The 14549-nt window shown below is 38.6% G+C and overlaps 1 protein-coding gene across 9 annotated transcripts in view; it reads left to right on the top strand.

The window, feature by feature from the left end:
- The window catches only part of KDM6A (lysine demethylase 6A), a 166473-nt gene that overhangs the window by 69175 nt on the left and 82749 nt on the right, over positions 1-14549 (top strand). For all 9 annotated transcript variants that reach the window (XM_064472897.1, XM_064472874.1, XM_064472865.1 and 6 more), the window contains one exon: positions 11273-11331. In XM_064472897.1, the coding sequence (XP_064328967.1) occupies positions 11273-11331 (59 nt within the window). The remainder of the gene's footprint in view (positions 1-11272; positions 11332-14549) is intronic.

Below are 14549 nucleotides of genomic sequence, written 5' to 3'. Positions count from 1 at the left end.
ATATAGACCAAAATATGCTATCGAGTAACATTTTCCATTTTCAGATGTTACTAATGCAAAAATAGAGTCAAAATTGAAGTGACCAGTGAGATTCTTTTTTTCCTAAAGCTGATACTCAGAATTTTGATCCAAATGTGGGATTTTATTCAGTTTGCAGTTTACAGAACAGACTGTTTTTATGCTAAAGCTAATGAAGCCTGGGTAATGATGGGCTGCTGTCTGTTGTCTTTTCACACCTCCTGTCCTTTCTTCTCCTACTTCTCTTTAAGCACGCATGAACTCAAATTCCACTAGTTTTCCTAGTGAAGCATCCTGCATGACATCTTGTTTCCTATGACAACTCTGAGCAGGAAAAAGCACATGCTTGATTTAAATCTGTGCTAATGGGCTAAGTGTCTCTTCCCAAAGAGGAGACAGTAATTAAACTCTTTATGCTTTCTGAAAGCAGGCCTTGGTTTGGGGCTCTTTTCTCTATTCAGCAGGTATTTTCAGTGACATTCTTCAACTTTTTCATTTTTGAGATGTCTTGCTTTCGATAAAATTCATTTGAATGCATTTAACAGGTTCAAGAGTTATTCAGCTGGAGAGAACAACGTATAAGTAACTGCAGCATTCTTGGGGAACTTGGTTAAAAATTCACCTTAAAATTTTTCTATTATGCAGAGTTCCAGATTCAACTTGGTTCTAGTTATTGCCCAGCATAACATGACTTAAGATTTGAGGGAACAACTATGGACAGTTTTGCTACTTAATTTTTGTGATTGTTTTTCTTTGTGTTTTTACTGTTTTACTTGTGTGTATTTGAATCACTTGTAGTCATTCATGCCTTAGTATATCCAGCTTGTCCACTGCCATTTTATGTGGAGTGCCTCAGGTAGAGCAGCTGTGTAATTAATGATATTAAGGCTTTTTTCCAGCACAGTAGTGGTTCTCCAGCAGTGAGAAACTGACAGGGAAATAATGGGGCTACTTGTAAACTCAGTGGGATTCCTGTCTTTGCTGGAAAGGGTTGGAAAAATGGTGAATCAGGAATGTAAAATTCCACAATAGTACTATTTCATAAAATGTTTTGAAGATGATGGGTATGAATAGTGATGATCACTTGCCATATAAAAGGGAATAAAACATTTCAATAAACTGTCCAAATGTCACCTTCCAAAAAAGATGTTTCAGTAATGTTTGTGTGTATACATGAAAAGACATTAATTTCTGTACTTTGAAACATTTGCGAAGAGATCTAATAATTTTGTTATGTCAGCATATCTAGCTGGAAAAAGAAAAAAGCCAGATCCTTTAATAGATATGAAATAAGAGCAGTAGTCGTCCAAAACAAAAACAAACAAACAGATATGTTGAGAAGAACTGGTCTGTGTTTCTGTGTTTAATTTGTTTGTGCTAATCATTATTGGGGCCCCACCTCAAGAGTATGGACAAAATTAGGAAGTGTCTACAGGACAGCATAAGCGGGGGAATATCTCTTACCTTTTCTGGGAAACGGCAGAAATGGGTGCCCCTCTGAAGTCCTTGTACACAACTTGATGTAGCATGGGGAAAAAACGGGAGGAGTTAAAGGTCCACATGCAAGCACAGAGCTATGATCTCACTGGAGTCACAGAGGTGGGGTGTGATTGCTCAGGAGGCTTGAGTGCTGCAACGGATGGGTACAGGCTCTTCAGGAAGGACAGGCTGGGAAGGTGAGGAGAGGGAGAAGCCCTTTATGAAAGAGCAGCTAGGATGCACAGAGCCCTGATTTTGGACAGTTGAGAAGCCAGTTGAGAGAGTAGGGGTCAGGATTAGTGGATGACCAATGTTGGTGACATTGTGGTGGTTATCTGCTACAGACCCACCTGGTCAAGAACTAGTAGATGAGACCTTCTGCTGACAACCAGAAGCAGCATTGCATTTGCAGACACTGGTCCTAATAGTGGGCTTAGCCACCCTGATACCTGCTGACAGGGCAGTGTAATATGGTACAAGTAATCCAGGAGATTTCTGAAGTGTATTGATTACAAGTTCCTGACACAATTGGTGGAGGAGCCAACAAGGGGGGAGGGTCTGCTCATCTCATGCCTGCAAACGTGGAAGAACTGGTTGTATGTGTGAAGGTTGTGGGCAACATTGGCTGCAGGGACTATGAAACGATGGAGTCCAGGATCCTGAGACAAGGGAGCAAGGCAAATAGTAGAATCAAAATCCTCGTCTTAGGAGACCTTGGTCTGCTCAGGGATCAGCTTGGAAGAATCCCTTGGACATGGCCATGGAAAGAAGAGGGGCCCATGAGAAGTTGTTAATTTTCAAGAACAGTCCATCCTGACTTGCAGGAAGTTAGATAAAAAGGAAAGGAATCCTGCATGGATGAACAAGGCGCTCCTGACAAAACTCAGGCATAAAAAGGAAGCATACACGAGGTAGAAGCGAGGATAGATGACTCGGGAGGTATTGAGACATCATCCAAGAATTCAGGGATTGCATAAGGAAAGCCAAAGCCTGCATGGAGTTGAATTTGGCAAGGGATATGAAGGGCAACAAGAAGGGCGTCTACAAGTATATCAGCAGTAAAAGGAAGATGAAAGAATATGCGAGTCTGCTGCTAAATGGAGTAGGTAATAAAGGATATAGAAAAGACCAAGGTACTTAATGCCTCCTTCATCTTGGTCTTTACTCGTACGGCTTGCCTTCAGGATTCCAAGACCCTTGAGACAGTGGGAAAGTTTGGACCAAGGAAGACTTGCTCTCAGTAGACAAGGAACAAGTTTGGGAACATGTAAACAGAGTCTATACCTTCAAGTCCCTGGGATCTGAGGAGACGCATCAATGAGTGCTGGGGGAGCTCACCCATGTCACTGTGAGACTGCTCTCAATTATCCTAGAAAGGGCATGATGATGGGGGAAGGTTCCTGAGGACTGGAAGAAAGCAAATGTCGCTCCTGTCTTCAAGAAGGACAAGGAAGATCCAGGGAACTAGAGGCTAGTCAGCCTCACCTCCATCCTTGGGAAGGTGATAGAGCAAATTATCCTGGAAACTATTTCCAAACACACTCAGGGCATGCAAGTCATTGGAAGTAATCAGCTTGGATTTATGAATGGGAAATTATGCTTGATGAACCTGTTAGGCATTTGCAACACAGTGACTAGCTTGGTGGAGGGGATGAGAACCATGGATACTGTATTCACTTCAGTAAGGCTTTCCACACTGTCTCCTGTAATATACTCGTAGACAAACTGATGATGTACAGACTAGATAGGTGGTCAGTATGGTGAATTGAAAACTGGCTAACCTGGTCTCAAAGGGTTGTGATCAGCACCACAAAGTCTAGCTGGAGGCCAGCCACTAGTGGTGTACCCCAGGGGTTGGTAGTGGGGCCAGTGTTCTTCAGCATCTTCAGTTAATGACCTGCATTATGGGGTGGAGCGCACCTTCAGAAAGTTTGCAAAGAATACAAAACTAGGAGACAGCATAGTTATGCTGCTGTTCAGAGGGACCTGAACAGCCTCCAAGAGCCTCATGGAATTCAGCAAAGGGAGATGCCAAGTCCCATATCTGTGGAGGAACAACTCAATGTACCAGCACAGGCTGGAGGATGACTGACTGGAAAGCAGCTTTGCAGAAAAGGCCCTGGGGGTCCTGATGGACAAGTTGATCAGAAGCCAGCAATGTGCTGTTGCAGCAAAGGCAGCCAATAGCATCCTGGGCTGCATAAGGCAGAGCATCACCATCAAGTTGAAGAGATGGTCTTTCCTCTCTACTGAGTCCTGGTGAGACGCATGTGAAGTGCTCGGTCCAGTACTGGGCTGCTGAGGAGAACAGAGAGGGGGAAATACTGGAGCAAGTCCAGTAAAGGGCCATGAGGCTGATTAAGGGCTTGGAACATCGGTCACATAAGGAGAGGAGGCTAAGGGAGCTGGGGTTGTTCAGCCTGCTGAAGAGGAGACTCAGGTATCAGGGTGTACAAATACCCAATGTAGGAAGTAATGAGGACAGAGCCAGACTCTTCTCAGTAGTGACTAGTGAAAGATGGAAAGGCAGCAGCCACATATTGAAAACATAAAATTCCCTTTAAACGTAGGGCAATTTTTGCATGTGTTTGCAGAGCCTCTGTCTTTGGAGGCAGTCAAAACCCAACTGGACGTCATCCTGGGAAACCTGATCTAGTTGACCCTTTCTTGAGCAGAGGGTTGAACTAGGTGATCTCCAGAGAGCTCATCTCCAGTTTTTGTGCAAACCTTGGGCAAATTGTTTAGCTATAAAGTCTCGAGCCTCAAATATTACTTTCTCTTTGGGGTCAGGAGTATTTTTTTTTAAATCATATATCATACAAAATAAATTATAAACTTTGTGATTGTTAATAACATTCAGGGAATCTCTAGGGAGAGTATTAAATTTGGTTACATGAATTGCCTCTATAAAATGTCTTTCAAGGTGAATTTAATCTTTGTGTGTCGCACAACACCTTTGTTCACTTGATTTTTTCAGAAGAATAGTGTTTTCTGTTAAAATACTTACATTCTTGAAAATATTTGCAACAAGGGGAAGATGTTTACGTCAAGTGAAATTTTATAAGCTTCAGTGGAAGGCACATGTCAGATACCCATAGCAACGATCACTATTTAGACATTTGCGTGGCTGTTTGTTCTTATGACAAAATTGAGGAGGTGCACTAGTTGATCAGTATTCCATTTTGCCAAAGACCTAAATTTACTTACGGGCAAAGGAATACCAGTTTACAAAACTGCGTATATTCCATCATTAATGAAGAGACTTTATGTTATTTAATGTTGCTTTATCATTTTGCCTTTCATATTAAAGTGCTCCCTATAAAGCGATTGTGGCACAGTGTATTTACTCAAGGGGTTTTGAAATTATTGATGTATCTTGAATTAGTTACTTTATGTGGTCTTTGATAATTCACTAGTAGTCTTGTCTTGGTGTACCCTGTCCTTTCCTATGTGACAAAAGCTTTTTACAGGTAGTGCTGGAAAGCCACTTTATGGATAGTGGTGGAACTAGACTTCACTTCAGCTTGTTTAAGCAGGTTTTTGCCATGTCTTAGTCCATGAGTGAAAATGGTGGGACAGCAGTGTTTCAGAGAAGTTGAAAGAGTGGTATTCATTCAGAGGGAGCTATAGGGACTAGGGAAATGGAGCACTAGTGGGGAGTTGCAAAGGCTATGGACAATGTACTCTCTTTCCTAAAGCAGAGATAAGAAGGGAGCAGGATGGGGGGACGAGGGTATAGTAATTTTAAAGATAGGTACCACTTAGAGGAATTTTTTTTTTTACCTTGTGGATAGTGTGAGATTTTTGTTTATTTGGTTTTTATTTGTTTTGTTTTGGTTTTTGTGCTTCATCTTCTGGAGAACTTTCCTATGAAAGGGGGGGGAAATATTTTTTATGAATTAACAAAGATATGTTAGCCAATTTTCTTCTACAATTAGTAGATGTATTTTGGCAATACTTACTCTCTGAAAAGATTAACTTCTTAAAGACAAGGTGAAATTACTTTGTGGTTATTTACCAAGATGTTACATTAATTAATCGGATGTGCCAGAGTATGTTAGTCACAGGAATAATGACTTTTATATATTAATTGCTTTCATATGGCTGCTGGGATGCAGGCACACACCCAGTAACAATTTTTTGATTACTGTGATTTTTGCTGAAGAAGCAGGGTTGTGCAAGTGTGTTACATATAGCTGTATTTGAAAGATCCTATATAAACCTAATGATTTTTCAGGTACTATAAAATTTCCTGAAGACCTCAAAGAAGCCAAAACTAACAATATTAATTTGTAATACACCCCTTACAGGGATCTGCAGGTGTCGGAATGTGTAGAACATGTAGATGGGTAGTTCTCTTGTTCATGTTTGTGCAAATCTAAACAGATGTTATTTGAACGCTCCCCTCTTTCTCCTGATCACTTAGTGTCTTTGTGACTGGAACTACTAGAGCTTGTCAGCTCCCAAAGACGTAGCTGTTTATGCACAAGAGCCAGAGTGGAATTTTTGATAGAATACATATTCTCCAGGGAACTGTTATTATATTGAGTAGTGTCAGGAGGAAGTGTGAGGCACCATAGTGTCAAAACTTCATCTTTCATTTTTTCAGTAAAGAAATAAACATATTCACACATTTGAACACAAAACCGTTCTTTTCCTTCAGACAGGTGGCTGAGAGACCCTGTGACCACAGTATGCAGCCTACACTGTAAAACCTTGTTTTCCTAGTTAGGTTTTATGAAGAGCAGTGGCCCCCTGCCTGTGTGCACCTTCTGCAGCCTGGTGTGATGTGGGCTGGACTGCAGGTTCCACTGGAACTTGGGCAGCTGTGGAAGGGGTGTTCAGAGCCCTGCTGGAAGCAGTTTGAATACGTCATCAAAGACTTTTTGATTTCTGGCAATAGTAAGCAAATGGAAAACAGTCGTTGGTCCCACAAGGGTTCTGAACTTCATCTTTTTCCCATAGTTTTCCTTCAGACTTCCACCAACCAACGTCATGGGGACCTTGTTTCTCCTGATTTGTTTTCTGTTTCGTAGTATGGTGGGACATACTCTGGTTTCTTTGTCTAAATACTATCAACTTTTCAGTGAAATAAAGGGATTATTTTACTTACGTCTGGCCCTGCCCCTTACAGTCATGAAGAAGAAATGGTGTATTTGTCTGTGTGCCTCACTGGTTAAGGACCTGCATGGAGAAGGCTGACAGACAGGCTGTGATGTTATTTCATTTTTTTATCCATCTTGTACTGACCCACAGAAGTTGATTTCTTGAAGTCAAACATTTATATGTGGCTTAGGAGGTAATAAAGTATTGCCTTTTTTTTTTTTTTTAAATTTAAATGTAGGTTGCCTGTTTAAATCCTTTATCTGGGATTTCACTGTTTGTGTTTGAAAAGTCATTGTAGGTTTCATATGCATTTTGTTGGTAACAGTGTAGGCTTAAAGAGCTTTTACTTATTTTGCTTACATTCCACTCTTTAACTTGTACTAAGGGGGGGGACTACACAGTGGGCTTGGCTGGGAAACTGATCCAGTTAAAAATAATCCTTTTTTTATCTGGATATTAATAACTCAGATCAGTTCTGGCATCCAGTTGGCTGTAGTACTGTACAAATGATTGTATCAGCAAAAATGAGAGGCAGTATTAGGGAATGTCTGTGAATCAGCAATGCTATGAAACTATGGCAAAAACTGTTCCTTTTCATTTTTAAGTTGGAAGGTCCCGACCGGATGCTGCCCTGAGGCTGCTTTGACTCTTCAGCATCTTTTTCTACTCTCTGACTTTCTAGAAGTGCCTGCTGAATTTCATTTGCAAGCATAACTTCTTTGTATATTCTTATGTTTATAAAACACAAATTTGGAGTCGATAACAGGGTCTCAACTGCTTGTGGCAGATAGGCATGTTACTGGTGAAAAATATCTGGACTCAGATGTGGTAGCTATACATCTCTATAGTCAGTCTAAGTGGCCATTTGTAAGTCTGAATGTGAGCATGGCCACTTGTTATCACAGGACAGGTACGTTTTTCTGACCCTGTTTCTATAGATAAAGTGTGACTGTGGTGGTCTAGTCTGATGTCTTTCTCTCCGAGGCACTGGCCGCATGCTTGAAGATGGAGAAAAAGGCTTTGTTGTGAACTTGACCTGAAATAGCTACAGAATAGAGCACATGAAATATTTAGGATCTGTTTCCATCTGCTGCTTCAAAGAGACTGTAAGCTAGTTATATGGCTTAATACAGAAGGTGTGTGAGATGAGTGGAGTTTTCCTCATTGGTTAATTTTTATTTCTTGACTGCTTAAAACAAATAAGACCGAAAAGTCTTCAACATGTGTATTCATCTCAGTTACATAAAAAGGTACATACAGATATACTTTTGCCTTCTGAGTTACCTGTCAGTCAAATACTGTGGCTTATACATTTTGTAATATATAATTGAAATGTTGCTCAGCATGAAATAGTGTATGTAAGTAGCAGGATACACACTATAAACTTGACAATCTTCTTAAGTTGCATAAGCGTGTAAAAATGGACAGAGTTATTTGAGCCATCTAGTGGTTGGTATGAAACATTTAAACATTTTTTGATAGTTTGTAGAAAATGTAAATGACATCGGCTTGGAAATAGCGTTTATAATTTGTCTGCTTTTTAATAGCGTGGCTGTAGAATGAAAAAACCCAGCCATTCAACTTAAAATTTTGGTTTGCAGTTTTTTTCAATTTACTGTAGGTTTTAGTGGAGAGACCTGATAACATAAAAATTACATTAGAAGTTAGTGGCCAAAGAATGAGCTTTGTTAGCATTAGATCTTCAGAAATTGTGAGGGTTGTTAAGAAGTTCAAGGGAAGGATTGTAATGAGATAATTTTGTTTTCTACTTCTTTCTGAAAAATAATTGGAGAGAAAAAAGTGGGCCTGTATTTTACCTCACCAGCTATTTATAGCAAGATTTGAATAGCTGGGATTAAGTTTAAAAAAACATCTTCACTGGAAAACATGGAATAGCTATTTTGTGTGATAAACTTGTCCAAATAAAAGTAACAGATGCAACTGAACACAGTTAAGATGCGGTGTGTTCCTGGTAAACAGAGTCACAGAACTTTACAATGTTAAGAAAAAGGAAGTTTTGTAGATGAAAATTTCATGTAATGATCCCACTTGGTCCTGATCTGCGTTAAGCTGTTCAAGCCTTTCACACTGGCTGTTGCCATTAGGAACTTGACTGCACATTGAACCTGATGGTGTTCTGCAATACAGGCAGAAAAGTTAGTTGCTAAAGTAATGAACTTTGTATGCTTCGCACCTTGAATTGTTTGTGCGAAAATACTGCATACAATGAAACTCTGTGATATCTTCCAGTCCTTGTGAAAGCCCTACCCAGGTTCAAACACAGATTAAAAGTGGGGGGTTTTTTAATCTTTATTAAGACAAATCTAATAAACAATCAATAAGCAGTAGCAATGGTTTTACCTACTGTTAGAGCCGTAGTATTTCAGAGTAGATAAATATGATCCATATGACAATTCAGAATTTGCACCTTTCCATTTGAAGTCAAGTGTTGGAGTCTTAAATCTTGCCCTGTTTTTTATTGAGAAGACAGTGGTAGCTTAAAAGGCTTTTTTAAGGTCAGTCTCCAACGCTCTGTAAGGCCAAATGAGAATGAGAGAAAAATGGGAAAAGTGGTCACAGAACAAAGAACAGAGCAGTAATGGTTGATTTGTGTTTTCCTGGGGCAGGGGCAACCTGAAAGCTTCATGTGAATGTGATATATATTTACATTTGGGCAGATCACCTGCATCTTGGTCCTGCTGTGGCTTAAAAGTTGATTATTATTAACCCTTAGGATGAAAATATGAGCTAGATTAATCTCCTGAATCTGTAACTCGTTTGTACCATGAATTTTAATAAGTTTCAGAAGAGGAAATTAAACTCTCTGAAGACTGAAGAGGTTTTAGTTTTCTGGCATATTTTCGCTTGAATTTTGCAGTGTGATGGTGAAGGATTTTTGTTACTGCTATTATTCTCAATGCTTATGATGATCTGGTCTTGGCTGTAGTTGGTCGGTCTCTGAGGTAACAGTGGACAGTTTTGTTAAGTTCTGTTCTACAAATGAGCCTGCCTGAATGCAATAAAGGTTATACTGGGTGTGTGCTGTATTATGCAGGCTTCCATGTTATACACATGCAAATCTTTCTTTCTATCTTACTTCTTCATTTAAAATTACTTCTAAATCAAGGCATTATGTATGCTCAGTTTTTGAGCTTGCCTTCTTTCCTAGTCAGTTTCTGCCAGACAATGCTTGGAAAGCAGGAAGTACATGGGGTATGGAATTAGAGATCTTTTATCTTTGATTGCCTGTGTTGTGTTTTTGTTCAATTAAACAGGAATGTGGTTTTATGGTAGTATTAAAGTGTCATCTTTTGTTGTTTATGTACTTCCACTCCTCCTGTTAAACATCTTCCAGTGCTCTGATTGCCATAGTATCTGGTCATACCACAGCATTTTCTTGGAAGCTGTCCATTGCTGAAGCTATGATTCGACTGTATTCATGAAAGGATCTTTGGCATTTCCCCTGGTTTTCATTTGCATTTAGAAGATGCAAATGAGGTACAATGAAATGGTAGTATTGGGTCCTGTTTCTCATGAATGCTGCTCTTTGAATTGTGTTCTGGTTACCAGTTACAGTCTAGGAGAAAATTGGTTATACCTTCTATATTTGGATTGGGTTTAAGGCATAACTAGAATTTCATAGAAATTTGACTTGTTGAGGAAGAGGGGTTATCTTGAACTACAGTCTTCAACCATGGAAACTGCATCTCTTATCCCTGCATCAGAGTTTTGTGTTCTTTGGGATGTATTCCTCGTCTCTCAGAACCAGAATTATACATAAGAAAAGCCTAAAAATATGTCATAGGCAGCATGTACATGTTGCTCCTGTAAATAATGGAATCGCTCTGCTAAATAGAAAACAACTATGCTGTCGTATAACTTTAAAAAGAAAAAGCAAATTGTTTATTTTTCCTGATTTAGGAAATATGTAATAATTATTCATAGAATTGGATAGTTAAACATTCATTAAACCTCCTTAGTAATGTCACTTTAGAAGACAATCATACTTCTCTGTGAAAAGAAAATGGAGGACAATGGGTTTCCAGAAGGAGAATGGTTCTTTTTATTTTTTTTTTCTTTCTCCTTTCCCCTTCTGCAAAATAGGGAAATAGAAAATAGAAATTTGATTAACGATGAAGAAATGTGGTTGGTTTAGGTTTGAAGCCGATGCTCTGTATTTTTGGTATTCAGAAAACTGAAATTTCCTTAAGCGTATTTTCAGATTAATATAATTAATGTTCTACTTTAGACACTGAAATTAGAGTGTGTAGCTTTGTTTACTTTTACATGAGTATAAATTAATATGACTATGAAATGGTGTTCGGTCATAAAACATTTTTTATTACATTAAATTGCCAAAGACCTCTACTCTGTCATTTCCTTCCCTGCTGTTGTACAAGTAGAACAGAGCACATCAGTTTCTCTGATGTAAAAGTACTGGAATATTAATGTTATTACTATTCCTCCAAAAATACTTTGTGGAGACTAACTTTGTTTTAAAATGTCTACCTATCTTTTCATGCCTTCTTTTCGGTTCAAGGTGAAATTCAAATATGTTTGTCTTACAGTGGAAATAGAATGTCAAAGGATGAATAAAATACTGGAAACTCAGTTTCACAGCATATGGTTGTCATACCTGGGTTTTAAACATTGTTTCTTTCCTTTACAGAATGCTGCCTTTTTATATGGCCTTGGTTTGGTCTACTTCCATTACAATGCCTTTCAATGGTAAGTTGGAACAAACTAACAGTATCAGTATTGTGTGGTGTTTCATTGGTAGGTGAATATTTCAACTTCAGTTCAATGTGAGTGTACAATTTTTTTTTATTACAGACAAGATGTTGGAAGACATACTGTCCTGGGTCACATATCTGACTAACTGTAACATATATGTGGCAACCACAGCAGTTGCTTCAAAAGGAAAGTACTTAGAAGAGAATTTTAGCTCCCTATAGTATGATTCAGAAAGGGGGATGGAGCAGTACGGCTCTACAGGTCTTCGTGAATTGTTGTTACTGACACTCTGTAGCCTGTGTTTGCTAGAAATCATGTTTACAAAAAACTTCACTTTTCTCTTAGAAAAGGTGTGGCAAAGTGTACTTGTTTTCATTTAGCTTGGTATTCAGTAATTTTTACATAGCTGTATAATGTGAAAGTTTTGGGTGTGAGAAGCAGTACACTCAGACTTGAATCAGAACGTTTAAAACTGATGTAAAAACTCAGGAGTTTAAATTCTGGCAGGGCTTTGGGGACTGAAAGGGGCTGCTGTTGCATATGGGGGTGGGTGGTTTTCAGTCGGGTTTTGGTTTTGCTTTATCGAAAATGAGAGAAGAATTATGAACGCAATAGTCTCAGTCACTGGGGTTCTATTGAAATGTCCTCAGACTTTCATTGGGGCTTACTGTTGCAGAGATCTATCTAGTTAGTGTCATTGGCAAAAAGTCAGAAAGGTGCAGTGTTTAAGTCAGTGCTTTTTTACACTCAATATGGAAACTGTTAATAAAATAAGTGTGACTTTACTACCTGATCGATTACTAAAAAGTTTATCATCTTACTGGACTAAGCATGCCTGCTGTTAAGGAGGCAAAAAGTGACTACTGACTGATGGTTTGGAATGCTAAAATGGGAAAACACCATCCCCCTTCCCCCCTGGTATAATTGTTTCTATGTGTCTCTAAGGCAAAAGATTTGTGCTTTCCTCAGGATCATGTAAACAAGCTTTTATCCTTCAAATTAAGATGCGTTGGTTAAATCATGAGCTCAGAACCTGGATTTGGGTTTTTTTGATCTTGCAACTTACTGCTTGCTTTACTGATAGTGGTGAAATGAATGCCATTTATTCTACATGGCATGCAATTTTATTGCATTCTAATTAACAAGAGAGGAACAGAAAAGCTTTTGGAAAACCTGAGAATCCACTATTTTAAGATTGCCATCAGTCTTGGTTGAATTGTACTAAGATTCAGACTGTTCTTGTTCTTACGCAGGCTTGACTTCATCATTTCACATTCAAGAGTATTTTGTGCGCCATTTCTTCTTACAAGGGATATCATGCTACGATTTGCACTGTGAAAATGGTAGAAAACTGTAAGATAAAATTAAAAAAGACAAAGTAGTTAGGTTTAGAGTGGTTGTTTTTTTGAAGGACCACCTGGTCAACATAGACTTTTGCCATCAGCGAATCGTGCTATTTAGCACCTTCCAGTGGGTGGAGCAGCAAAGTCAGGTGATTGTGAGGCCTAAGTATTAATAAATTAGAGCTTTGAATTAATTTAGATTTTTCTTCCATGCCTTTGAGTAAGTTTGTTGAGAACATGAGTATAAATGGATGCCTTGACTTACAGTGTCTTAACTGCACATAGAGTTTTATGTTAAGGTTGTGTAGAATAATCATATTTGCCATTTCATTCATATAACAAAGTTATATATAGTGTGGTACTAAGGAAGTTGTGTATCATTAGAATATTGGGTAGAATTTTTAGAGAAAGAAAATCTAACATCGATAAAAATCTTACACCTTTGTGTGCGCCTTTTATTTTTTTCATCCCTTTGAGTGCTTCCCCCCCCCCCCCCCACACACACACACACCCCACTTTACTATGTTTTCTTGGGGATGGGAGGAGTGGGATGTGTGGTTGTGGGTGTTTAGGTGTGACAAAATTGTAATAAACAAACGTATGTTGTTCTTTGTAGATCTTAATGCTCCACAGTACTCTACTGCAGATCGCAAGGAGAATCCCACTTCTTTCAGAATAAAATGCTAGTCAAACTGTCTTACTTCCTGCTGCAGCTATTCCATCTATTTATTGTGATAGAGTACAACAAATCTGTGTATTTCAGGCAGGTAGACGAAAACTCCAGGCTCTTTAAGGTAGTTTAAGCAATCGTGGTTCATCCATTAACATTTTTTTTTCTTTATCCACACCACTTTAGATATTCATAGATATTAATTAGTCATGTATATAGTCCTCCTAAAAGGAAGGGGTGAGGGAGTGCTTTTTCATCTCTCACATAAAAAGGGATAATAAAAAAACAAGTGGGAATAAGGTCAGTTTTAGAATTCTTGTTAATATTTTTACATTATTTTTTAAGTTTTCCAGCTTTCATAAAAAGACATGTTGGATTGACTCCAAGACATATATGCAATTCACTGTAACTCAATATCGTACACCTCTCTATATACTAAGCAGCATTACAGTGTTATCTTAAGTATGGATCTTAGCTGATACATCATTTTATATTGGTGATTTTGTTTGACTGTTTATGTAAGAACTGGAAGTTCTCAATGTATATACAAATGTTGCAATAGAGTGATCACACCAAAGCTTAATTCATGCGTTTATTATAGTAAGATGTGACATAAGGGATTAACTCCATAAATTGAATCAAGTACAGTAAAATAGGTCTTTTAGGTCTTAAATTTTGTTACTCTGTACTTTTATACCATTTATCATCAAGCAGTAAGTAAAGTGGTTGGCTGTTTTTCCCTGTTGTTTCTCTAAGTAGGGTAGAACACCAGTAGATTAGAGATAGCTGAGATACACAACTGAAATAATTTTATATCCTCCTTAGTTGTCTTTTATATTGAACACTTAAAGAATTTCAGTAGTTCATCAAAGGCTACCCTTCATTTCTGTGCAATAGTGGCTTCCAAGTGTACTGGCTTGGATACCAGTTTTTTTCTTTTACTTCAGTGAGGATTCTGAGCCTGGTTGGTCTATCATCTGCTGATTTGCACTAAGTTACACTAAGATAGAAAGATGGAGTACAAGCTCCGCAACTGCGACCTGAAACTGGCTCCGACACCCTCTTTCAATGCCTGTGTACCAACCATCTTGCTCGAGGGCCAGCCTGCAGTGTTTTCATTGACTGTTATCTTGCAAATTGCTGGACAGTGTGTGTGAGAAAGACACACTGTTCCTCAGAAACAGCTTACAGGGGACTGA

Source organism: Phalacrocorax carbo, chromosome 1 (assembly GCF_963921805.1).
Source record: "Phalacrocorax carbo chromosome 1, bPhaCar2.1, whole genome shotgun sequence".
Taxonomy (NCBI): Eukaryota; Metazoa; Chordata; class Aves; order Suliformes; family Phalacrocoracidae; genus Phalacrocorax; species Phalacrocorax carbo.
The sequence above is the reverse complement of the archived record's forward strand: the minus strand, read 5'-3'. Positions and strand labels throughout refer to the sequence as shown.